This window comes from Hippopotamus amphibius, chromosome 16, assembly GCF_030028045.1.
Source record: "Hippopotamus amphibius kiboko isolate mHipAmp2 chromosome 16, mHipAmp2.hap2, whole genome shotgun sequence".
NCBI classification, from domain to species: Eukaryota; Metazoa; Chordata; class Mammalia; order Artiodactyla; family Hippopotamidae; genus Hippopotamus; species Hippopotamus amphibius.
Genome location: NC_080201.1, coordinates 47,816,563 through 47,843,202, shown reverse-complemented (window position 1 = coordinate 47,843,202; position 26,640 = coordinate 47,816,563). Strand labels below are relative to the sequence as shown.

Genomic DNA, 26,640 nt, shown 5'->3' with positions numbered 1-26,640 from the left:
AAATTTACCTCTATGTGCTATTTATATGCATCTCATTAGGTTCATTTTCATCTGAAAATATTTTTCTAATTTTCATTATTTTTTGCTTGACCCTTAGGGTTAATTAGTAATGTGTTTAATTTCCAAAATCTGTGAATTTCTCAAATGTCCTGTATTTCTAATTTAATATTATGTGATTGGAGGATATACTTTGTATGACTTTAATGCTTTTAATTTTATTAAGATTTGTTTCCTGTCTCAGGGTATGTTTTATCCTGGAGAATGTTTTATTTGTATGTGCTTGAGAAGAACGTGTACTTTGCTGTTATTCGGTAGTTTCTATTGATTCCTGTTGTCTAAGTGATTTATAGTTGTTCAAGTCTTCTGTTTTCTTGTTGACCATCTTCCTAGTTGTTCTAGATGTTATTGAAACTGACTTTGAAGGTTCTAACTATTGTGAAATTGTCAAGTTTTGCTTCATGTATTTTGGAGCTCTGTTTTTAGGTTTGTTCCATGTTTATTTGACTATTTTTATGTAGTAACTTTAAATCCTTATAATTCCAACATCTTTGTCATCTTGTGGGGTTTTTGTTATTGTTGTTGTTTGGATTTTTTTTTTTTTGGTTTTTGGTTTGTTTGTTTTTAATGGTCTTTTCTCATTCAAGCTGAATATTCCTGGTTCTTACTAGGATGGGTAAGTTTTTGACTGTACCCCAGTGATTTGAATTATAATCTTATGACACTCTGCTTCTTATGTAAATCTTGTTACTTGTTGATAAGCTGGAATTTAGTCATGGCTCTGTTTACACACATAGTATTTGGAGGCCCTCCACTGGCTGGAAGGGGAAAGGGCCTGTGTTACTGCTGCCTTGGAGTGATAATTCACATATTGCCTCTGTAAGTGCCTGCCAGACAGTGGAGGATACCACCTAATAAGTGCCAAGTCGCAACAGTAGTCAATGCCCCTGTTGTACTTAAACCCTCTCAATGCACCTGCGAGCCAGGAAATGAGGTGTGCTTCATGGTTCTTGGGCTAGGATGGCAGTTAGGCCTCTGCTGACACACACAGCATCTGCACATGCCCATTGCTTGGAAGAAGAGGCCTTACTGATGGGCTGGGATCATTGGCTGTGCACACACAAGGCTTCTGCAGATACTTACTGGCAAGTGCATAATAGTGTGAAAGATTGTCATTTTTAAAGTGTTCAGCTAATGTAGAGTTGGCATTGTCAACAGGGTTTTGTCCTGCAGGGCAGCAACCTTCTCAGCCCTTTGGATAGGAAAAGCAAGCATATGTTGGGTGTTTTATTTTATTGTTATTGTTTGGTGTTTTTGGTAGTTGTTTGCACCTGGTGGTATTTCAGATTTCAACTTGCCTCTCTACTGAGGCAATACATTTCTGAGTAATCTAACCAGAGCCTTGTAAATTACAGGTAGGAATACACTGGAAGACAAAACCAACAAAACACCCAGTTTTCCTCTGGGGAATTCACCAGTGGACTGGGTGAATCCCAAGGTAAAGAGTTGGCCTTCATTTCTCCAACTTTCAGATTCTTCTTAAGTTTATTTCATGTATTTTTCCTATGGATTTTTTTTTTCCCCTATGGATTTTAAGTCTCATAAGTGGCAAGTAATAGGACAAAACGTGTTTACTCCATCATGTCCACAAGTATGGTTTCTTTCTTATCTTTGCTCTTCTGCAAATACAGGATACTCTCGCACCCCCCAGTTCTAAGATTCTCTGTTTATCATGGATTTTAATCAATTTGGTTATGATTCCCTTGGAGTAGTACCCCCACCCAAGTTTCTTGTGATTGGGATGGGTTGAACTTCCTGGATCTGTGGGTTTATAATTTTCATCAAATTTGGAAAGTTTTCAGCCATTATTTCTTCAATTATTTTTTCAGCCTCTGCCCATTCTTTTTCCTCCCTTCCAGGGATCTCAATTACACATAATTAGGCTAGTTGAAGTTGTCCTACAGCTCTCTAATACTCTTATTTCCTCAGTTTTTCTGTTTCAATTTGTATAGTTTTTATTGCCATGTCTTTAAGTTTTACTAATGCTTGCTTTTGCAGTGTTTAATCTATTAATCCTAGTAACTGTATTTTTAAGTTTCAGATGTTGTTTTTACCTCTAGATTTGTTTGGGTCTTTTAAATATTTTCCACATTGGTACTTAACGTGATCAATCTCTCTTCGTTGTTGGACATGTAGAATATAGTTATGATATTTTTACTGTCAGTATCTATTATCTAATACAGAATCTATTTTTGTCATTTTTGGTTGTGTTTCTATTGATTTTTCCCCTTATTATGGTCATGTATAGTAATTATTTACACTTCCAGTAAAATTTATTTTACTACAGACATTATGAAAGTTACCTTCAATGTGCTTGGTATTTTTGCATTTCTATAAATATACTCAAACTTCGTTCTGGAATATATTTATGTTAGCTGGAAACAGTTTGTTCAAGATTTGCTTTAAGCTCTGCTAGGTGGGACAAGGAAAGCCTTAATCTAGTGCTAACTTGCCTCTCTGCTGAGGCAGTAGCTTTCTGAGTAATCTAACCAGTGCCCTGTAAATTACAAGGTTTACCACTCTTGTTGATGAGGACACAAACTATTCCTCGCTCTGTGTGAGCTCCAAGGATTACCTGTGCTCTTAAGCATTCCTTTTCCTGGTCTCAGGGGTCTTCTTGATCCCATGCACTGATTAGAACTTGGCTCAATAGTCTGCTTTGCAGACTCTAGCCATCACTGCTTCCCTGGACTCTCAGCTCCATCTTGTCTACTTAGAGAGATTACAAAGCTGCCCTTGTATTCCCCTTCCCATTGCTGAGATGTGGAAATGCTCTCCTGGCAGTAAGCTGGGTCAAGTGTATGGATGACATCTGTTTATACTTTGTCAGGCATTACCATTGTGTTGCCTGGTGTCCAATGTCTGAAAACCTTTCTTTCTCATATTTTATCTAGTGTTTTGTTATTTTAGGCAGGAAGGTAAATCCAGCCTCTATTATTCCCATGTTGACTGAAAACAGAGTATTTAAAAAAAAAAAAAAATCTATGCTTAAGAATTGCAGGAAGACTACAGAGTTTCCATACACCCTTCTCCCAGTTTGTCTAATACTAACATTTTACTTTACCATAGTATAATGATCAAAACCAGGACATCAACATTGAGAACAATACTATCAATCAAGTGACAGGCTTTGATTGGGTTTCATCAAGTTTTCTCCACTAATTTTCTAAAAATTGAATCCACAATCCTGCATTATATTTAGTTTCCTTGCCTTTCATGACCAAGAAAGGTTATGAACACTTTCAGTATTGGGCAAGTTATTTTACAAAAGGTTCTGCATTTTGGGTATGCCTGCAGTTCCCTCATTATTAGAACATAGTTATGCATGTTTTGGTAAGAATACTACCCAAGTATTTGCCCTTCTTAGTGCATCACCTTGATGCCAGTGTCTCATTATTGGTGATTACTTGGTTAAAGGAGTGTATGTAATGTTTTATATTTGTAATTAAACCCTTGGGAGACAATTAAATACTTTGAGACAATTCTAATATCCCATTTTTTCCTTATACGTTCACCTTCAAATTTTACCATCCATCAGTGAATTTTGTATATAATTACCACTATTATTATGGTGATTTCCTATTTTGTTCATTCCATTTACAGTTATTAATTAGAATTCTTCACCATTAAACTGAAACAGAATTCCTTCTTTGGGGTAGCTAATTTCACATTTCAGGATAGCAATAAACAGGATAGGTCAGTCTGGAACATCCCCTTGTATTTGGGGGAAAAAACCAAAGCTTCCAAATAGGCTCAGGAAAATGTGGAAAGGATAAAGGAGCAAATGGAAATGGAAAGGAATAAAGTTTTATCAATTTAGCACCAAGAAAAAGTACCAAAAACAACAGTTAACAACAATTACATTTTGGTTTATTGTATTAGCAGTCTGTGAAATGACAGGAGTTCATAAGAAATTTCAAAGAAAAATGTTAATGTAATGTGACCAAAATGTAGCTGTAATTACAAATAAGGGAGACAATAAGGATGTGTTGTATTTTTTTTTCATTAATTCATTAATGTTTCAAAAAATAAGTGTCAAGACACATGGTTATTTTATTTCTGTCATTAATTTAAGTCCATATATAAGGTTTAGATAGCTCATTGTTTTAATTCAAGCAAGCAAAAAATATTAAAAACACACAAAGAAGTGTAGAGCAAGTAGTTCTTAAGTACTACCCAAGAAGAGGGAAATTAATCAGCATTGATTAACTCAGAATAACCAGGTAGAGTAGGATAGAAAAGCAAATCAACAGTGTGGTCACATGACAGCTCAGTAAGTAGAGTGAGCTATTAATAACAACATTAATAATTATAATACAATTGAACTATTTCAAAGATATGAAGTAGAAAGTATCCTAATAAAAAGGTTAACAACAGCGACCCATTCTTTTACTCTGTAGGACATGAATTATCTATCAGTTACACACTTTTAATAACTGCTAACTTAAATAAAATGCTAATAAGGAATATTTAAAGAAAACATAGCTCAATATACCAAATGAGAAAACAGCTTACTACTGCTGATCATGCAAAACTGGGCAAGACACCAATCTCAAAAATTAAAATCTAATGGATGGTCACATAAATGTATGTAAATATAACAGGTAAATTTTCTTATAAACATTAATAACCAGTGGCTTTTGATCACTTTGATTATATAACCAGGTCAACTGTCCTAAGAAAGAGATGATGGGCAGCTAAGATTTGCAACCTTATTAACCTGTATCATTTTCTTTTCTTTCTTTCTTTTTTTTTTTTGCCTTTTTTTCCCTAAGTCAGCTGAGATTGCTAAAATCAAAGGCCTCCTGATTGTCCAACTGCCAAAACACAGTAAGACAACACTGAAGGGAATAAAGAGAAGATTATAAATAGATACAAAACCCAATGAAAGCCATGATAATAGTAGCATTGTAAACCCTCTTAATTTTAGTGATCAATTTCTAATCATTGCAGTAGCGGTACATTTTCCCCTCCTTTTATAGCTGCTTAACAAATTTAAGAGACTGATAAAATTGGGTTAGAATATTCAGAAAATATTTAAAATGCTCATTTCATTTGGATCCTGACTGCTATTGCCTAGAGGTGAAAAGGTTCCTTAAAGGAATTATGTTGCAGGAGGTATTTAGGGAAATCCGTTGTGTCAAAACAAAACAGAAATTCAAAAAGAACTAAGGTATTTGATGACAATGGAAAGTTTAAATATCTACCATTAAAGCAAAATCAAAACAAAACAAATCTGCACAAACACCTTGCAGGGCCACAAGACTTTAAAACCACATAGTATCTGGGATTTCTAATTCTCTGGAGAAGTATGCCATATATAACAAGCAGAAAATTAGAATGCAAAAGATATATTTGAGCAATATTACAAATCAGTAAGCCAAAAACAATAAACAGCCAAAAGAATAAAAACACAAACATCAAAAGTAACTGTAAGCAAAGCATCCCTGGACAAGAAACTCATGTGAAAATAACTCAAATAGTTACTAATTAGGGAAATATATTTCCCATGCATTTATGAAATGGATTAACAGGGACCATCCTGTATAAAAGCATATTCAGAATGTTAATTGATATAAAAAAGAAAAATACTTGGTGACACTGAAGAAAGCTGAAAGTATATATCACTTATGAATGAACAATTCTACTTCTAGAGTGGCCATAAAGTCTGGAAATAGATTTAAGAGAGATTTAATCTCCTCAATAACTTCTAATTAAATACACAGATTTTTCCAGTGAAACTCAGAAAATAACAGGGCTTTATATATGTCTTTCATTCAAGACTTCTCACCAGTATAACTTGTTCCAATATCAAGTAAGTTGCCGGCCCACACTAAAGGCATTCCCACATTCCTTACATTCGTAGGCTTTCTTACCATTATGAATTCTCTGATGTTTTGTAAAGGATGAACTATGTCTAAAGGTCTTCCCACATGCCTTGCATTCATAAGGTTTCTCTCCAGTATGAATTCTCTGATGTTCAGTAAGGGCTGAACTGTGTCTAAAGGCCTTCCCACATACCTTACATTCATAAGGTTTCTCACCACTATGAATTCTCTGATGTTGAATAAGGGCTGACGTAAGTCTAAAGAACTTTCCACACTCTTTACATTCATAAGGTTTCTGACCACTGTGAATTCTCTGATGTCGAGTAAGTTCACTACCTACTCCAAAAGCTTTCCCACATTCCATACATTTATATGGTTTCTCACCAGTATGAATTCTCTGATGTCTAGTCAGGGATGAACTATTTCTAAAGACCTTCCCACATGCCTTGCATTCATAGGGTTTCTTACCAGTATGAATTCTCTGATGTCGAGCAAGTTCTCTACAGACCCCAAAAGTCTTCCCACATTCTTTACATGCATAAGGTTTCTCACCAGTATGAATTCTCTGATGTTCAATAAGCTGTGAACTAATTCTAAAGACCTTTCCACATTGCATACACTTGTATGGTTTCTCACCAGTATGAATTCTCTGATGTTCAGTCAGCTGTGAATGAAATCTAAAGTCCTTGCCACATTCCATACATTTGTAAGGTTTCTCATCAGTATGGATTTTCTGATGTCTAGTAAGTTGTACATGCATTCTAAAGGATTTCCTACAGAAAATGCATTCATAGGGTTTCTCACCATCATGAATTCTTTGAAGTGAAGTGATTTCTTCAATTCTTCTAAAAGTCCTTCCATATTCCTTACATTTGTAGCATTTCTGATCATCACAGTGTACACTAAGGTCTTCATAAAAATGAAATGCATTCCCACATTCCATACATTTACAAAGTTTCACACCAGTATGAATATTCAGTTGTAGGGTATGTGGGTCATCTACTCCAAACATTTTCCAGTATCTACTATATTCAGAGGTTTTCTCACCAGTATATATTTTCTCATATTCATCAAAGTTTAAGTCACAACTAAGGACCTTCCCATATTCCTTATATTCAAAGGGCTTCTCACTATCGTGAATTCTCTGATGTAATATAAGAGATTTATGATTTTTGTAACTGGGTACTTTTTCAGAGATGATTTTCATTTGACTGAAATATCCCACTTCAGGTCTTTGTACTTCAGTCTTCCTTTTGCCATGCCAATCATTTCTGAAAATGGAGTTCTCAAGGCCAACTAATTTACTACTCTCTGTTACTTCACACTGATAATCTTTTCTTTCAATAATGTCCTTCTCTACTGATAAAGTCTTTTTGTCATACTTGGATTCCAAGTCTGAAAGAAAGGGAAAAAAAAATTTCTTTTCTCATGTGTCACAAAGATAAAATAGTTATAAAATGCACAGTAGAAAAACAAAGTAATTCACAGTATAAGTGAATGATTAAAATACTGTTATGAAGTTTGAGTTACAGTAAAGAGAACTCAGAGAATGATAAGAGCATAACATAAGGTTGTGAGGTTTGTGATAAGAGAGGTGGATTAAGTCAGTGGGTCTGAAATTTTGGTGTTGATCATCACATAGTAAGCCTGTCAAGTAATGATGTGCATGAACTAATCCAGATGCACTGAATCAACATCTGTAGATGTGGAATTTAGTCATCAGTATCTTGTAGAGATACTGCAAATACAGATCAAAAGTAGATAATCTATACATACTAACAATTTCCTGGTATTTTTTGTTCTTTTTTTACAATACAATCCCAATACTTTACCATGGATAACGGTGCTGCTTGTAAGACAGCATTTTAATCCATTATCCCCTTTCACCTAATCTTTTTTCACCTCCTGCATCAAACCACATTTCCTATCATGTAGAGATACCCACAAGATGTTTCATTTCTCAGAAATGGAATCCTTATATACTACCTCCTTTTCATTGTCCAGGTCTAAAAGTTACCACCCTCTGAAATGATGTACTAGCTGACTCTAAGTAAGTTCATATCTATGTCTCTATTCCAATATCTTGTTCCTTGTCCTCATACCCATTTTTCCATTGTGTAATCAGTAATTTTCTCTGTTATCATACTGTTTATTTCCTTATTCCTTAAACTCTAAAAGGACACAATCATTCTCTTTATGTGCCACTGAATAGCAAGCCCCAGGGTCATAGTAGTTGACAATTATAGGAAAAGCAAATCACTGGTTAGAAGGAATGTGAGAATAAAAGCCATTACAAATATAAGTCAATTATACAATTATAAAAATAATTATATAACTATAAGAATAGTTTAAGAGTTACAGCATGCCACCATGCCTTTAAAACCTCACACTATACTACAGTGATTATATATATATATAAATTTATACATATGAAATTTATAATTTAGTAAGATACATACATATATATAATAGTGAGTGTTTAAAATGATTGTTTTCCAATTGCCTCTACACCTATGCATATTATCCCCATCACTGATTAATTTCCTCCTATGCAGAACTATCAGTTTCTTTATCCCAGTAAAGATGGTGTTTTATTTACTTCTGTTCTCTTCAGTAGCATTTTCACTACTATTCATCTGTTCTACTGAAATCCTAGTCTATATTTAAATGTTTTCCTTCATGCTCTTTCCCAGATTGTCCTTTCCATTTTCCTATACTCAATGCTAGCCACTGCTATACTGCCTAAAAAAGTATCAGAATATTTTAGATATTATAATAGGTGTATATACCATATTTTAAAGCTTATGCAATTCTGAGTAAACCTGTGGCTGAAAAGGAGAATTTGGTAACAGAATGATATGTAAAAGGTGGTGGAGGTGGGCAAGAGTATAAGGCACTTTGTAACAAAGAATCTGTTGGACCTAGCTGGAGATTGGCAATCAGATGAGGGAACAACCTGAGGAAAATCCAAAGTGACTGATACACATTGCATGGTAAAGGGCAAAAATAATTTCCTGTGACTGAATTATATATAATTAAAATGAAATAATGCAAACATCATTATTTGACTAAAACAATAAAATCACAAATGAATGCCAGTATCAGTAAATTAAAAGCACTTCCACTTAGAAATGAAGATGCTTTCTATCACATAAATATTTAGTTATTATGGAAATGTAACTGAAATTACAAAACTTTCAGAGAATGGTGGCATTGAAAATATTACATGTTAAAACTCTATGAAACTCGACATTAGTCACATAGAAAGTAAGGATTTAGACCCTTATCTTACTAAAAATGAAAGAATGGAAACAACTAATGTATACATCCCACTCAAGAAGACAGAAAAGGACAAAGTGACTTATAGAAAAGGTGAGAGAATTCAATAAATATAGAATCAGAATGTGACAAGTTAGAGAACATATAAAGAATATAATCAACAAATGTAAGTAAATGACAAGTGAAAGAACCATCACAGAGGATATTTTTTAAATGTTTTAAGACTCCTATACTAATCAATTTGAAAATATTGACTTATGAATTATTTTATAGGTAAATAAATACTTAAAACCTCAAAAGCCATAGAAGTTGAAAAAAGAACAGTTTGGTAGAAAGAGATAAAATTGTCAAAGACTTACTTCCCATGAAACAAAAAATCATAAGCATGCCTATTGCCCAGGTTGTGGCAATAAACCAGGTAATGAACAAGGGTTCCTAAACTAAAGACCTGAGTCATGACCTGGAGTAGGCAAGGTAGAAGATGTGCCCTTGATTGTTGTGACAGAAGCAAGAATGTTTTATAATATTAATGAGTCATGCCAAAAAGACACAGAAGTCATCTGAAGGAGACCACCACTTTGACAATACAAGAATCAAAAGAGGGGAAAAAATACTTTGTGTACTAAAACATGTTAACTAAACAACTAAAAATTTATACCTAGTATTTTTTAAAAAGGAACAAAACACATAAAACATGGAAGACCAGAAGAACTCACTTTTAACCAATTCAGGTGTCTGGTCTGGGATAGGGAAGATATAGGGTGAGCCTGGAAAAGCTTCAGAAAGCAATAATAAATTCAAAGAATAAAGAATCAAGTCAAAGGGACACAAAAATCTGTAAGGAGTTACTCAGAATTTATACAGCTAGGCATCAACAATCAAAGACTATGATGAGCTAAAGTATATTAGACCAATGAAAATCAACAAGTCCATAATGATACATAAATAAGAGGTCAGAAAACTTCAAGTGCACCATTTGAGGTGGCTAATTATTTACAATCATATAAAGAATGTAATCACACTTGCTGCCTTTCCCATTAGGTTTCAAGTTTATCAAGTAGCATGAGGGTAACTAATTAAATATATTAGAAGGAATGATGGACTTAGTAAAACATTGATTTAAATGAAGGTTTTCAGTTGTAAAAAACATTAGGTGAATTGTTGATAAGGAACTGTATATTCATAAAATGCTCAAATAAGACCATTGAGATCCCTTTCTGACCATAATATCTGAATTAGTTATTTCTCATCATTCTTTCCCTTTATTTTGCTTACTTTTCTTCATAGCACATATCACTATCTGTGATACACTTTCTAATCATTTATTTACCTATTTATTATATAGCTCACTTACTAGTATGTCAATTCCATGACAGCAATATCTGTATTAGTCTTTCTTACCACTGCTTACAGGGCTAACACCATATCTGTTTTAGTGTAGACACTGATTAAGTGTTGATTATATAAATGGCCAAGGTTTTTTTTGTTTGTCTGTTTTTTGTCAGTGAAGACATTTATTTAAGTCTAAATACAAGAGGAACTCGGGGAAATGTTGGTTGAATTGGGGAAGATCTTAACTTGCTTCCTCAAGTATCAGGCATTTTTCCCCACAGGGGTTTAAAGGGAGTTCCTTCCAAACATCTCCTCTTGGACAGTCTGGGCATTTTACTCTGGTGATGGCTTTCCTTGCTTCATCAAGCCCTCACTCACCTGGCCCTGTTTACTTGTCATATCCCTCGCAACCCTCCAGAGCAACTTTCCTCCCACCAATAAGGTAGGCACAACTGGCTTGGAAATGGAACACCCTGCTTACAACAAAGAAATGTAACATAATATATAAAAACACATAAAAATTATAACCAATTCTAAAAAAAAAATTACTTTTGATAATTGGTTAAGTTTTTAATAAATGAGGTTGAAATGAAAGACTTCAGGGAAGAGAAATAAGAGAAGATTGAAAGAACATTCACCTTAGAGTGACCATAGAATCACGAAGTATAAAGAGACCAGATAGGTAAAGAAATGTCTTCTTTTATTTAAACCCATGCTCTTTCCCTTGAGAGGCAGTATGTTGTAACAGTTAAGAATACCAACTTTGGGGGCTTCCCTGATGGCTCAGTGGTTAAGAATCTGCCTGCCTAATGCAGGGGACACGGGTTCGAGCCCTGGGCTGGGAAGATCCCGCATGCCGCGGAGAAACTAAGCCCGTGCGCCACAACTACTCAGCCTGCGCTCTAGAGTGGAGCTCCGCAACAAGAGAAACCACCGAAGTGAAAAACCAGCACACCACAACGAAGAGTAGCCCCCGCTCACCACAACTAGAGAAAGCCCGTGCACAGCAACAAAGACCCAACACAGCCAAAAATAAAAAAATTAATAAATACATAAATTAAAAAAAAAAAAAAAAGAAGAATATCAACTTTGGTGCCAGACTGTTTGGGTAAGAAAACCTGCTTCTGACACTAATTGGCTATGTAACCCTGGAGAGATAGCCTAAATACTCCTTGTCTTAGCAATTTCTTCAAAGAACAATAATGCAAGTAGTATTTATGTCATAGGGTTATAGAATTAGATAACTCAGCATATTAAAAGGGCTTAAAACAGGGTCTGGTACAAGGCAAGAACTATGTGAGCTGAGAGAAAAGGTCCTTGCTGGAATACTGACTTAACGTTAAATGCAAAGTTCTTTAACCTCATAGCAGGTGTAAGACAGTACTTGTGTCAGGCAATGAATATGATTTCTATTTGCCAATTTAACAATATAAATTATACAGATTCTTTAATCATAACAACTCAGGATACAGTATCTTAGCCGTTCTCCCAGAAGAAAATAATATAAAGAACTTATAGTAATTCTGGGCTCAAACACAATATAATAGATATCTCAAAGGATACACTGTATGTATCCTAGAAGTCAAATCCAGCTCCCTGGGTATCAGGGAAGGTAGAAATTATAAGAGACTGAGAAGGGACTTCATAGAAATTACATGAAGAATGATGAAGATGCTTAATGGAAGTGTCATCTCCAATACCATGCTTAATCCATGCCTTTGGAAACTGGGAGAAGAAATTCATCTAGTTTCTAAAAAGACAGCTTTGAGTTCACTGAATGTCAACTGCTATCTATAGAACATATTCTAAATTATGTGAACAGCTAAATTTACCCAGTGAGACCAAGTTGCTGTAATTTTCCATCATCACATCCCAGTACAAGTCCCTCTGAGCAGAATCCAGATATTCCCACTCCTCCTGAGAGAAGCTAATGACCACATCCCTGAATGTCACCGATTCCTGAAACAACAAACCACAAAAGTAAAACAGGAGGAAACATTTTTGAGTAAAAGATAAGAAATAAAGAATTGAATTAAACTATTATACATAGAATGGATAAACAACAAGGGACTACTGTGTAGCACAGGGAACTATAGTCAACATCCTGTAATAAACCATAATGGAAAAGAATATGAAAAAGTATATATATCTGTATAACTGAATCACTTTGTTATACAACAGAAATTAACACAACGTAAATCAACGATACTTCAATAATATAAATTAAAAAAAAACAAAACACAAGAATTGCATTAGAGGAAGGGGTCTAAATAGTAAGTACATCAGCCAGCGGTACAAGCCTATGGTATGGGAAGTAAGGAAATTAATGCTTCCAAACCAGACTATCTATAGGTCTTTAAAGAATCCTTTTGATTCAGAGAAATCTTCCTGCATGCTATGGGATTTCTTAGCCAAGCATGTCTGGAAATAAACAAAATAATCAGTTTACAAATTAAAAGAAATAGTGTATATATGAACATTGCATGCTACGTGCCTGCTGCATGAATTATCAATAATAGTGAATTTCTACATCCTCGTTCCTCTGTACAGGAAAAATATCTAGCCTAGAAAATGGGATATGAACAATATTTTAAAGTTTCTTACAGTCCCAAGTTCATTACTGTTAATCACCGTTTCACATTATATAAGAATTATAACTTCTAATGAAAAATTATTTATTAAATGCTTTTTAGTGGCTACAGAGTAGTCTGCTTGGTGAAAATATATCAGCCTTAATTATATTTAGACATATAGGTTAGGTAAGGTCTTCTCCAGTTATGAAATCTACAATAATCTACTATTTATGTCTGACTGAAACTAATCAACATCAAATCCAGTTTACCTGGAAAAACAGGTCTGTTCAGAAGTACAGAGTTTGCCCATATGTCATCAAATGGCTCCATTTGCTCTTTTTCTCTACCCAAGAGTATAAAAAAGGATGGTAAATGCCTCCATCTAGGGATTCCATTTCTACCCTATAGCCACTCTGAAGAAAACACTGAACACATAGGAATGTTGAACATTATTTGGAGGATGGGCACACAGGAGGTACAGTGTACTGTTTGACTCCAGCTCTCACTAGAAAGTGAAAATGGGGATTTTCATGGGGATGTGGGGCAGGCTCTTAGGGCTGTTTTCTTGGAATATTCAGATAAATGAAATGTTCACACAGGAGAGAGAAATAGCAACTTACATGGTCCATGGTTAGAACTGTAAAGAATTGATCCGGGATTTCCACTTCTGGTATGACAGCATGAGGAGCTCCACGGACATGCTCCCCATTGAAACTGGTGAAAATTATATATAAAAACATAGAGCAAATGAAGAAGTATTTGTAAATCTACTAAAACTTATTAAGAGCTGTAAAAGTCTGCAGTATCTTAACCTATCCAGCACCCTTCCTTGCCCATCCCATCCTAGTGAGAAAAAGATTCCATTCCAAACTAGTATAGTCAGGGACACAAACTTCCTCACAACTCCTCAAGCCCTGCTCCCAGTCAGATAACTATCTTTCTGGGAGGAATAGGACATCAGCACTTCTCATTCTGCCCCCAGCTGCTGGTTGCTCAGGCAAATGCAACTAAGGGATGGAGATTTTCTTCTGCCTAGTAGCCACACAAGAATTGTAGGCTGTACCTTGGGTGTGGCACTGCTGAGAATACTGGGGTTCCAATTGTCTTTGCCTTGGCTTATGGGGCACGAGTTCTATACCAAGAGAGGCAAGCTGAAACCTAGGACTGCTGCCCAATCCCCTCCATATCCCTCTCCAAAGGAACTGCTTCCATTTGCAACAGTGTGGAGAAGTTCAAGGGTAAGGACATTCTCAAAAATAGTAGAAATCTTGGTGAAAGGCTATTGGGAGAATATTGAAAAATTCATTGGAGATAAATGTAGACTGGCTAGTTTGTCAGAAAGGATCAGAGAAAGATACTTGGGGAGCCCTTCCTATTGTCAGAACAAATCTCAAACACTGACTTGATTTCAGTCAAGTCAGTGTAAAGCAGTGTAACCCCAAGGCATTACTGAAAACAATAGTGCCATCAGTCACAATTAGTGGATCCTAATTAGTGGACCACAGCTTGGTGGGGTCAGGTAAAGAGACACTCAAAGACAGCCTTGTCAAAACCACTGTCATCCAAGGATGACTGTGGTAATAGTCAAGTCTATACCCCAAGGAGCAACATCAAAGATTTACACTATGGGGGAGATAGATTTCACTTGATTAATCTAGCCAGTCACTAAACAAGAAAGCAAATAACAATAACAAGCCTGCAGAGGGGGAATAGACAAAAGTACCAGAGTTGCAACAACTATCTAAAACATCTGTTTGGGACTTCCCTGGTGGTGCAGTGGTTAGGAATCCTCCTGCCAAGGCAGGGGACAGGGGTTCGATCCCTGGTCTGGGAGGATCCCACATGCCGCGAAGCAACTAAGCCCTTGTGCCACAACTACTGAGCCTGCTTTCTAGAGCCTGAGAGCCACAACTACTGAAGCCCATGCACCTAGAGCCCGTGCTCCACAGCAAGAGAAGCTACCTCATTGAGAAGCCCGCACACCGCAATGAAGAGTAGCCTCTGCTCGCTGCAGCTAGAGAAAGCCTGTGCGCAGCAACGAAGACCCAATGCAACCAAAAATAAATTAATAAATAAAATTTAAAATAAATAAAATATCTATTTTCCACAAACGAGACAGGTGAAGGAATAGAAAAATATGACCCATAAACCAAAAGCACCAAAGCCAAAACCCAGCAGACAAAAGAAACTGCCTGTGAAAGCAACCATAGTTAATAAAGACTTCAAAGCAGCCATTATAAATATGTTCAGATAAACAAAGGAAACCATGCTTAAAGTCAATGAAGGTATGATCACAATGTCATATCAAATAAAGAATCAGTGAAGAGATAGAAGTTATTTAATATCACCAGATGGAAATTCTGGAGTTGAAAAGTATGACTAAAATGAAAATTTCACAAGAGTAACTCAACAGTAGATATGAACTGGGCAGAAAAAAAGTACTAGCAAACTTAAGAAATCATGCAGTCTGAAGAAAAAAGGAAAAAAAAAAATGAAAAGAGCTTCAGAGAAATGTTGGACACTATTAAGCATACACTTGTAATAGGTGTAACAGAAAAGAAGAAAGGAGCATTTTAACATATTCAAATAAATAATGGATGAAAAGTTCCCAAATTTATTGAAAAATGTTAATCTGTACATCCAGGAAACTCGATGAACACCAAACAGAATAAATGCACAAAGATCTACAAATAGAGAAATCATGGTAAAAATGGAGAAATGAAAAGAAAGGAGAGAATCTTGAAAGCAACAAAAGTAAAATAAGTTGTCACAAGTGAACCCCTAGTAAGATTAATTGATGACATCGCATCACAAACAATGGAGACCAGAAGGCAATGGGATGATATATACATACAAAGTACTCAAAAAACTTTGAACCAAGAGTCCTATATCCAGCAAAGCTGTTTTTCAAAAATGAAGATGAAATAAAGACATTACCAGATAAAGAATAACTGAGAGAATAATTAATTGCTAGCAGTCCAGTCATAAAGAAATACTCAAGGGAGTTCTTTAGGCTGAAAGCAAGTCCCAGGCAGTAATATGTATCCATGTGAAAAAACAAACAGCACTAGTAAAGGTAATTATGTAATTATAAAAGACAGTATACAAGCATATTTCTTCTCCTTCACTTAACTGATTTAAAAATCAACGGTATGAAGCAATTTTTTGTATGTATACATATACATAAATATTACATATATTTATATTAAATATTACACACACATAACATATTATTGGGCCTGCAACATATATAAATGTAATATGTTTGACAATAATAACACAAAGGAGGTAGGTAGAAGAAAAGCTGCATTGGGCAAAGGAAATGAATCCAGATGGTAATCTGAATCCACAGGGCCAAATAAAGAGAATGAAAAGTGATAAACAGGATTAATATAACAAAACATATCATCTCTAGCTGTTTATGTGCTACAATGGCAGAGCTGAGATGTGACAGAGACTGTGTAATCCACAAAGCCTAAAATATTTAATATCTGTCCTTAACATGAAAAACCAAGAACAAACTTGTTAACCCCTATTGTAGAAGATAATTTATGCATTTTTTACTTGTTAGAACTGTAAACCCCTTGTTGTTGAGTGTAAACTATTTCACTTACTTTGGGCAACTATTTGACACATCTACTAAAGCAACATATATACTGTGATTTAGCAGTTCCACTCTTGTGTATATGCCCAATAGAAATGAGTGTTTCTTTCCAGAAAAATATGTAAAAGAATTATTATAGCTGCATTTCTTTATACTGTCCTAAAACTGGTAACCCAAACGTCCATCAACAGAAGTAGGGAAAAATTAAATGAGATACATTCTTATAGTGGAAGATTACTTAAGAATAAAACTTAACAAACATAAACATGAGGTTCAGCAAATGAGGGCAGAAAAAAAATGTACATAATGGGGACTTCCCTGGCAGTCCAGTGGTTAAGACTCTGTGCTTCCACTGCAGGGGGAGCAGGTTTGATCCCTGGTTGGGGAACTAGGATCCCACATGCCACATAGCATGGCCAAAAAAAGAAAAAAAAAAAAAAAAAAAACCATAATGTATGATTCCATTTATATGAACTACCATATTAGTTAAAATTTATCTATTGTAATAGTGAAAAGAATAATGGTTACCTTTGTTGGGAGTAAAAGAAGGTTGGTAATGACTGGAAGGAAATAGAAGGGAGCATCCTGGAGTGTTGGAAATATGCTATATCTTAGCTGTCTAATGGTTATATGGATATACATATATGATAAAAAAAATCCAGCTTTAGAATATGGTTTGTATAGTATACACTAAGTTATGCCTCAATTAGGAAAATTAACTCAGAAAGTGGCAGAGCTGAGTTTTGAATTCATATTCCTCTTACTACAAAGCTAGTTCTAACTCTGGTTCTTGTTTCTGTAGCTCAGAATTGCTTCTTTATGGAGTGAAATCTGAGCATGGGTAGTTCGCTGACAAGTTAGAAATAATCTATAACCTACCAAAATTTACTAAAGCATGAAAGTTATAAAATAAATCTATTCATGTCCATGGATATCTCATGGGTACAGTAAAGAATTAACTCAATGCATCTGGAGTACTCAAACCCTGCCTGCTCTTTCCAAAGAAAGGAATGGTCCTTGAACAGCTCCTAGGAGACAATCTCTGAGCCCTTACAATATCCTGGGCTATGCCAGATAGATAATTTATGCTATAAATGTGATTTATGGTAAACACCTATTTTTGTTGGCCAGGGGCCCTGGGATGCACTGTATCAATTTGACCTCTGATGGGCTTGAGACTGAGCAGCTAAGCCTAGTCACACAGTTGCTCCATGACTATGGGACTCACTCTCAATAAAAACTCTGGACATCAAGGCTCAGGTGAGCTTCCCTGACTTACTTCACATGTGTTGTTACAAAATGTTGCTGAGAAAATTTAGTGCTGTCTGTATGACTCCATAGAAGGTTACATCTAGTTTCTCCTGGACTTTTCTTTTTGCTGATTTTAATCTGTATCCTTCTACTGTAATAAACCATGAACAAAAGCATAACAGTTTTTCTGGATTTTGTGAGTCCTAGCAAATCATCAAATCGGAGGATGGATTGGGGAAACCCTGACAATCCATGCCTTTAGCATAAGTTGGTAAAAAAACTAACAGCCTTGGGTTTGTCTCCATGATCTCTCTCATCAACTTCACATGCATGTCATCCAGCTTCTTTAATAATTATTATCATACCCTACCACAGTTTTAGTCTTATTAACAGTTTATATTATGTTATCAGTTATAAACAAGTTAAGGGATAGCAACTATGTCTCTCTTTTTTTTAATTTATTAATTTATTTATTTGGCTGCATTGGGTCTTTGTTGCTGTGTGCGGGCTTTTCTCTCTAGTAGCGGTGAGCAGGGGCTCCTCTTCTTTGCGGTGCATGGCTTCTCACTGCCGTGGCTCCTCTTGTTGTGGAGCACAGGCTCTAGGTGCATGGGCTTCAGCAGTTGTGGCATGTGGGCTCAGTAGTTGTGGCTTGCAAGCTCAAGAGCGCAGGCTCAGTAGTTGTGGCACACGGGCTTAGTTGCTCCGCGGCATGTGGGATCTTCCCAGACCAGGGATGGAAACTGTGTCCCCTGCCTTGGCAGGCGGATTCTTAACCACCGTGCCACCAGGGAAGTCCTCAACTATGTCTCTTTAATGCTAATATCCACACCAGTAACATGAATAAAATTGGCATATTACAGGCACTTAATAAATATTTAACCTATAAATGCAACTTCTAGAAATTTTTCCTTAAGTAACAGATTAAAAAGTAGACAAAATTCTATTACAAGGATCTACATCAGAGCAGTTTATGATAATTCTAAATATCTAAGGATAGGCACAGGTTAAAGTATGGTGAGCTACATCTTATAAATATCTATGCAGTATTTAACAGTGATAACACTGGTTCATATTAAATGTTGAGAAAAAAATTATGCTGAATTACTCAGCAAGACAATCATTTTAAAAATGATTGAAGGTTGTGTACTATCATGATAAAGAATATAAAATCTATCATCCAAAATTCAGTTTGCAGATCTTATGTTTGGCTGTTACTTATTGTGTAACCTTTTACTAAGTCACTTAATTGCCTTTATTTCCTCATCAGTAAAACGGAAATAACAACATGACCTACCTCAAAGTGTTGCTGTCTGGATCAAATTAAATAAAAGGCATAAAGCATTTTCAGTGCCACTTAAAAAGCACCTAATCATGCCTAATAAAAGCTGCCTGCTAATTTATGAAACGGTAAAGAATATTTCACATCCATTGTTTCATTTTTTATTTAAAAAAAAACCCTTTGTGTTTCACCTTTGTGTTACAGTGAAATTTGAGGTTTGCAGGTCTGTTCTTTCTTGTAATGTTAACTCATTTCAGAGTCCAGCCTTGAGATTACAATTTTTCCTCTTTAATATTTGTCACAGAGATTCTCAAAAATGAAAGGACATAACTTCTTGCCCTCTACACAAAGCTGCAGACACATAACTAACCTAAAGAATCTACTATGTGACAATTTGAGCATAAAAGGTTTAATCTTGTTCTTCTATCCAACAGAGACTTACATGCATATTTATTTGTTTCTATAAAACTGTCTTTTCAAGTATAACTTGTATAATGAGGTCTTGTATGATATCTGGATTTCCCAGATCATTCCTATGTCCTCTGAAAGAAACCACCACTTCTTAAAAAACCATGAATCTCTGATCAGCAGTCTTAATTTGTGATTTATTCCCCTGGTAGTTGTTTATTTGATGTCTATGTAATCCCCAAAGCTTTGAATACTTAGATGTGTCAAATCACATGGTGACCACTGGCACTTTCTACTTATTCCTACATGCCTAGAAGTGTGATAACACTGCAACTCTGCCTCATTTACATGGCAAATTTATGTAATTCTTTTTGCAGAAACAAAATAAGAAATACATACCCAGGTTCAAAAATCCTCAACAAAATATTAACAAACTGAATTCAATAATACATTAAAAGGAGCATATACCATGATCAAGTGGGATTTATTCCATGGATGCAAGAATGGTTCATCATCCCCAAAACAATTAATGTGATGCACCATATTAACAAAATGAGGGATAAAACCCACATGATCATCTCAAGAGAGGCATAAAAAGCATTTGACAAAATTAAACATCCATTTATGATAAAAACTCTCAGCAAAGTGGATATAGAGGGAACATACCTCAGCATAATAAAGGCCCTTATAACAAGTCCACAGCAAATATCATACTTAATGGTGAAAAGCTGAAAGCTTTTCCTCCAAAATCAGGAAGAAGACAAGGATGCCCACTCTTGCCACTTTTATTCAACACAGTATTACAAGTCTTAGCCAAAGCAATTATGTTAAAAAAAAGAGAGAGACAGACAGAGAGAGAACAGAAAAAAGAAAAGTCATCCAAATGATAAGAGAACCAAACTGTCACTATTTGTAGATGATATTATATACAAGAAACACGATTCCACCAAAAAAACTGTTAGAAGTAATAAATTTAGTAAAGTTACAGGATCCAAAATTAATATACAAAAAAATAAATTGCATTTCTATGGACTAATAATGAACACAGAAAGAAAAATTATGAAAACAACCTCACTTACAAATGCATCAAAAAGAATAAAATACCTAGGAATAAACTGAGCCAAGAAGGTGAAAGACCTATACACTGAAAAATATAAGACACTGATGAAAGAATTTGAAGAAGACATAAATAAATGGAAAGGTATTCCATGTTCATGGATTGGAAGAATGAATACTACCCAAAACAATCTACAGATTCAGGGTAATCCGTATCAAAATTCCAATTCAATGGCATCTTTCAGAGAAACAGAAAAAATGACGCTAAAATTTGTATGGAACCAAAAAAGGTCCCAAATAGCCAAAGCAATTTTGAGAAAGAAAAACACAGCTGGAGGCATCATGCTTCCTGATGCCAAATTATATTACAAAGCTATTGTAATCAAAACAGTATGGTATTGGTTTTTTGTTTATTTTTTTTTAAAACCACACACAGACCAATGGAACAAAATAGAGAGCCCCAAAATAAACCCAAGTACTTATGGTCAATTTTTGACAAATGAAACCAAGAATATACATTGTAGTAGGGACAGTCTCTTCAACAGAGGGTGTTGGGAAAATGGAGAGCCACATGCAAAAGCATGAAATTAGACCACTATTTTGCACAAAAATTACACAGAAATTAACTCAAAATGGATTTAAGACTTGAACATAAAATCTGAAACCATAAAACTCTTAGAAGATAATATAGTGGGTAAGCAACTTGACATCAGTCTTGACAGTGATTTGGATTTAGCACAAAAAAGCAAAAGCAACAAAAGCAAAAAAAAAAAAAAGTGGGACTACATCAAACTGAAAAACCATCAACAAAATGAAAAGGCAACCTACTGACAGGAGAGAATATTTGCAAATCATATTACTGATACAAGGTTAATATCCAAAACATATAAAGAATTCATACAACTCAACAGCAAAAAACCAAACAATTTGATGTTACAAATGGGCAGAGTATCTGAATAGACATTTTTCCAAAGAAAACACAGAATCCCATCAGGTACATGAAAAGGTGCTCAACATCATTAATCATCAGGGAAATGCAAATCAAAACCACAATGAAACATCACCTCAACCTGTTAGAACGGCTATTATAAAAAAGACAAGAGATAAACAGATGCTGGTGAGGGTGTGGAAAAAAGGGAATCCTTGTGCACTGTAAGTGGGAATGTAAATTGGTGCAGCCACTATGGAAAACAGAATGGAGTTTCCTTTAAAAAATTAAAAATAAAAATACCATATGATCCTGCAGTTCCACTTCTGGGTATTTATCTTAAGGAAACTAAAAAACTAACTCAAAGATTTACGTACTCCCATGTTCAGGCAGCACTGGAAACAACCTAAGTGTCCACAGATGGATGAATGGGTAAAAAAAATGTCACACACACACACAAATGGAATATTATTCAGCCATTAAAAAAGAATGAAATCTTGCCATTTGTGACAACATGGATGAACCCTGAAAGCATTATGCTAAGGGAAATAAGTAAGAGCAAGACAAATACTGTATGATCTTACTTATATGTGGAATCGAAAAAACCAAAAACCAAAAGGCAAACTCCTAGACACTGAAAACAGATTGGTGGCTGCCAGAGATGGGGGTGTAGGGGTGAGCAGTGGGCAAAATGGGTGAAGATGGTCAAAAGGTACAAACTTTTAGTTATAAAATAAATAAATCATGGGGATGAATGTCTACCATAATGACTATAGTTAATAGTACTATAGTGTATATTGGAAAGTTGCTAAGAGTATATCTTAAAAGTTCTCATCACAAGGAAAAAAAAACTCATAATGATGTGTAGTGATGAATGTTAACAAGATTTATTGTGATCTTTTTGCATTATACACAAATATTGAATCATTATGTTGTTCACTTGAAACTAATATAATGTTATATGTCAGTTATATCTCCAAAAAATAAAACAAACAAGCCCCACATACCTAGAGAGAAAATTTTTAGAAGAATGTATATTATGTTATTAGGAGTGATTATTCTGGATGGTGGGACTATGGGTAATTACTGACTATATAAGTTCCTTAAAAACTGAATATCTTACTACAAACTTGTATTAATTCCATCATCAAAAATATATGAGAGCTATTTCTATAAAACAGATTTAACAGAGTTGGAAGCAAGTTTTCCTTCTGTGTAAGAACATTATGGGGACCTTCCTGGTGGTCCAGTGGTAAGGATTCTGCCTTCCAGTGCAGGGACACAGGTTCGATCCCTGGTCAGGGAACTAAGATCCCATATGCTGTGGGGCAACTAAGCTCGCATGCCTCAACAAGAGAGCCCCCATGTCACAAACTACAGAGCCCACACGCCTTGGAATCTGCGCACAACTAGAGAAGAGAAAACCCACCTGCCACAACTAGAGAGAAGCTCACACGCCACAACAAAAGATCCTGCATGCCTAAACAAAGATCCCACTTGCCTCAACTAAGACCTGACACAGTCAATAATAAAAAAATAAATATTTTTTTAAAAAAAGAACATTATGAACAAAAAGATCAAAATGAGTGGGAACATGAAGGAAATTTGTGACTGAAATAAATTACTTATACAAACTTGTGAACATCCTTGTATTACACCAATGCAATAGGGTACATTCACTATTCACATACCTGAATTAACAAAATTTAAGACGTTGGCAGTTTTCAGACTAAATAAGAAAATGTGTGTAAAGGAGGCAGAAATGTATCTGGTAGAGCGTATATGCTTATTACATATGGCTTAACTTTATAACTTTATTATTCAAAAACTAATATTTTAGATATACAAAATTGCTTACAAATGCAATCTTAGTAAAACAGATTCATATACAATATTAACAATTTGGAATGTTCTTTTTCCTATGTAAAAATATTGTATAATAATACATATTAATCATTTTTCTTTTTATGACTAATTCTATTTATCTGCATGGTATTATATCACATTTAGGTAATGTAATTAACTTAGTTTTTAAGATTATATACACTTATATAACCCTGTGAAGTTACAGACATTCTGCAAACAAAACCAAACATAACAACAAAAAGTTAGGAACTCTATAATAGAGTAATTTTGAACATAATTTCAACAGATTTGTGGTCCTTTGTGAGCAATGGAATCAAACTGCCTCAGGTTAAGAATGTCTATTTTAGGACTTCTGCAAATCTGGCTGTTAAAAATTCCTTTTAAGTGCTCATCAAAGTTATATTTTCATTACTCTTCATTTATAGAAATTTATGAAGAATATTTAGAATCTTCACACAATAACAACTTTTTTTTTCTTGAGGACTTATTAAGTACAATGTATTTATTAAATGGTCTAGGGCTAAGCCCAGATTAATGTATCCAATCCTCATAAAATCCATAAGGCAATGATGTGATTATTATGTACACTTTATAACAAGAAATTATAAAACATAAAGATAACTATTGACCTCCTTGAAATATGACTAGTGTGAACAAGGAACTGAATTTTAAATTTACTTTTATAATACAAAAGCAACATAAACTGTTTTTCAATTAAATACAATTTTATTGTTTTGATGTGAGTATATTTCACTTTAACCACTGAAAATTTAGCAGCCAAACTGAGAAGTGCTATAACAATAAAACATGCGCCAGATTTTTAAAACTTAGTATGAAGATATGAATGTAAAATACTGCAATTTATTTATGTTATTATATGTTGAAATACTATTTTAGATATATTGGTTCAAATAAGATGCGTTATCAAAATTAATTTCAACTGTTTCTTTCTACTTTTTAAAATGTGTTCAACAGAAATTGTAAAATTACATAAGTGGCTTTCATTATATTTCCATTAGTGTTGCTTTACATTCAAATACCACTATACCACGCTGCCTATCACAGTCTACACCAATATGTGATCTGAAACAAAGCCTACTGCCAAATCTCAAACAAGACTTGGGTTGTCACCACTCAAAACTCCCCATGGATTCTCTGGAAAAACTCCCTGCCCTTATACACACATACCTCTCTTCACAAAACTCCAATGATATACCCACTCCTAAATGTCAAAGTCAGCTCTGTCACGTACTGATTGAAATCAAACCACTTCCTAACTTGCTTTGTTTGGAAATCAAAGGTATCTGCTGTGTTATTCTGCCTAACCTTAACAAAGCACATTCTAAAACAAGGCCTTAATTTATCTTCCATGAGTTGTATTTCTGTGCCATCCTTTGGAAAGAAGAGCATATGGGGTAACTGAATGACTTACCCAACGGGTATGAGAATATTAACTGGAAAGGAAAAGGGTATTTGGAAAGGCACTGGAAGAGAAGGGGACCCATCCCTGTTATTAATTGGAAAGGGAAGGCTTATGTACCAGGAAAATTGATGTCACAATTAGGTAGGGAAATTTTAAAGAAGGAAAGCAAATATTCTATACTCTGTAAAACAAAAATATATCACAACAGAAAGCAAACACGAACTGACCTTGTATGGGCCATTAAGTTAGTAGCAACGCTCTCCACTTCAGAACTTGCAGAAGAACTACAGGACCAAGAAGAAGGGACTTGTGAGACTCTGAACTGGCTAAGTGTTGCGGTGAACACACTGTCCACCATCAGACATGACCCATCACCCACCACAAATACAACCACATGGAAGTAAGAGTGAAACTAGAATGCTTTTACTAGTATCAGAGAAAAAGGTAAGCATCACCTATGCCCAAAGCTGGAATCTAAGTTCACAGCAGTTTCTAGAGGACACAGCTCAGGGAATGCTGTGGTTCTGAAAGGTGTAAATGGCCTCCATAATGTATCCAAGGGAGTTTAACCCAGGAAGGGATGCTAGACCTGTGCCCTCCCCCTCATGTCTTCCCAGAAGCCTGTCTTCAAGGCAAGTGCAAGCCTAAATTCTAATCTGCTGATTTAGTATGTACTTTTCTACTGGGAATTTTCATTATAGGAGTGAAATTCATAACTCACTCTGATGGCCATCTCTCTACAGCTAGACCCAAATGGCTATATGGTGTGAGGACAGAAGAGAATCCAGGGAAACACATTCCAGGAAACCATGAAACCTACAGTTGGACCTGGATGGGCAACACTCACTTCAGCAATGCCCCCCTCAGTGTTAAGCACTAGGCTGGGTACTGGGGACATGGTGATACAGCTTTTATACACACAGGTACAAAAAATTTTACACACTCCTAGCTCACTGAAAAAAACAAAACTCCAAACTTCAACAAGCTCATTGAAACAAAACAGAAAAACTCCACTTCATTCACACTTAGTCACAACAGAGATTTTACAGGATCACTCGGTCACAGAGTCAGACACCTCGTCACCATGCTCAAGTAAACCATGTTCACACAGTAGGCTCCGCCCCTACTGACAGTCCCGCTAGCCCAATGAGGTACCTACCAGTCACGCCATCCCAGGGCCCCGTCGCTCACACTCTCGCTCTCGCTCTCACACACGCGCAATGACGCCGTCACAAACAATAGCACCTGCAACCATGGTCATCCGCGGCTCACGCATACACAGACTCCTGGCTCCACAAGCCCCTTCGGCGCTCTGCGAACTTGATATCGTCTCACCGCCAGCCGCTCCCACAGCTTGACCTGGGTCACCTCAACTCACCAGGTATAACCCAATAACCATCACGACACCGGAAGGGGAACCAAAGGTCGAAGTTCATGCGCGGATCTGGGGCCTGTGGGAAACGTAGTCCAACACCGAAAATATCCAGACTTTAGAGCGGAGCATGGACCCCACCATTTGTAGAGACCACCCTCTCGCCCCTGCTCCACGCCCCGAGACTCCCGGCAGTTCCAGGGCGCAATGATCGCTAGCCCTTGGCGGAGGGGGTGCAGCTGGATGTCCTTCTAGACGCCGAAAAGCCGGGTGATGGTCCTCTGCGAGCGAGGGGAGGTCGCGGAAGGAAGGAAAGGCCAAGCCGAGGAAGTAATAGCAGACCTGGGCCGGGGAGAAAAGGGAACCGGAAGCCCGGGCCGG

General features: G+C 35.8%; 1 protein-coding gene across 2 annotated transcripts; it reads right to left on the bottom strand.

Annotated features, from left to right (window-relative positions):
- Positions 1–3,953: 3,953 nt before the first annotated feature.
- ZNF529 (zinc finger protein 529) lies at positions 3,954–26,544 on the bottom strand. 2 transcript variants are annotated; one of them, XM_057712463.1, is made up of 5 exons: positions 26,266–26,544; positions 25,115–25,171; positions 13,690–13,783; positions 12,329–12,455; positions 3,954–7,280 (listed from the first exon to the last, which is right to left on the bottom strand). In XM_057712463.1, the coding sequence occupies exons 2-5, from the start codon at positions 25,126–25,128 to the stop codon at positions 5,869–5,871; spliced, it is 1,647 nt and encodes a 548-aa protein (XP_057568446.1). In that variant the 5' UTR covers positions 25,129–25,171; positions 26,266–26,544; the 3' UTR covers positions 3,954–5,868. The 2 variants fall into 2 exon arrangements, with proteins under 2 accessions (XP_057568446.1, XP_057568445.1); XM_057712462.1 differs by having other exon boundaries at positions 26,133–26,266.
- Positions 26,545–26,640: the final 96 nt, after the last annotated feature.

Excerpts from the sequence above, each read along its gene's own strand:
- ZNF529 (XM_057712463.1), bottom strand. Across the intron at positions 12,456-13,689 it reads CAGTTCTAACCATGGACCAT|GAATCGGTGACATTCAGGGA; the intron begins GTAAGTTGCTAT and ends TTGTTGTTTCAG. Across the intron at positions 7,281-12,328 it reads CAGCAACTTGGTCTCACTGG|ACTTGGAATCCAAGTATGAC; the intron begins GTAAATTTAGCT and ends CCTTTCTTTCAG.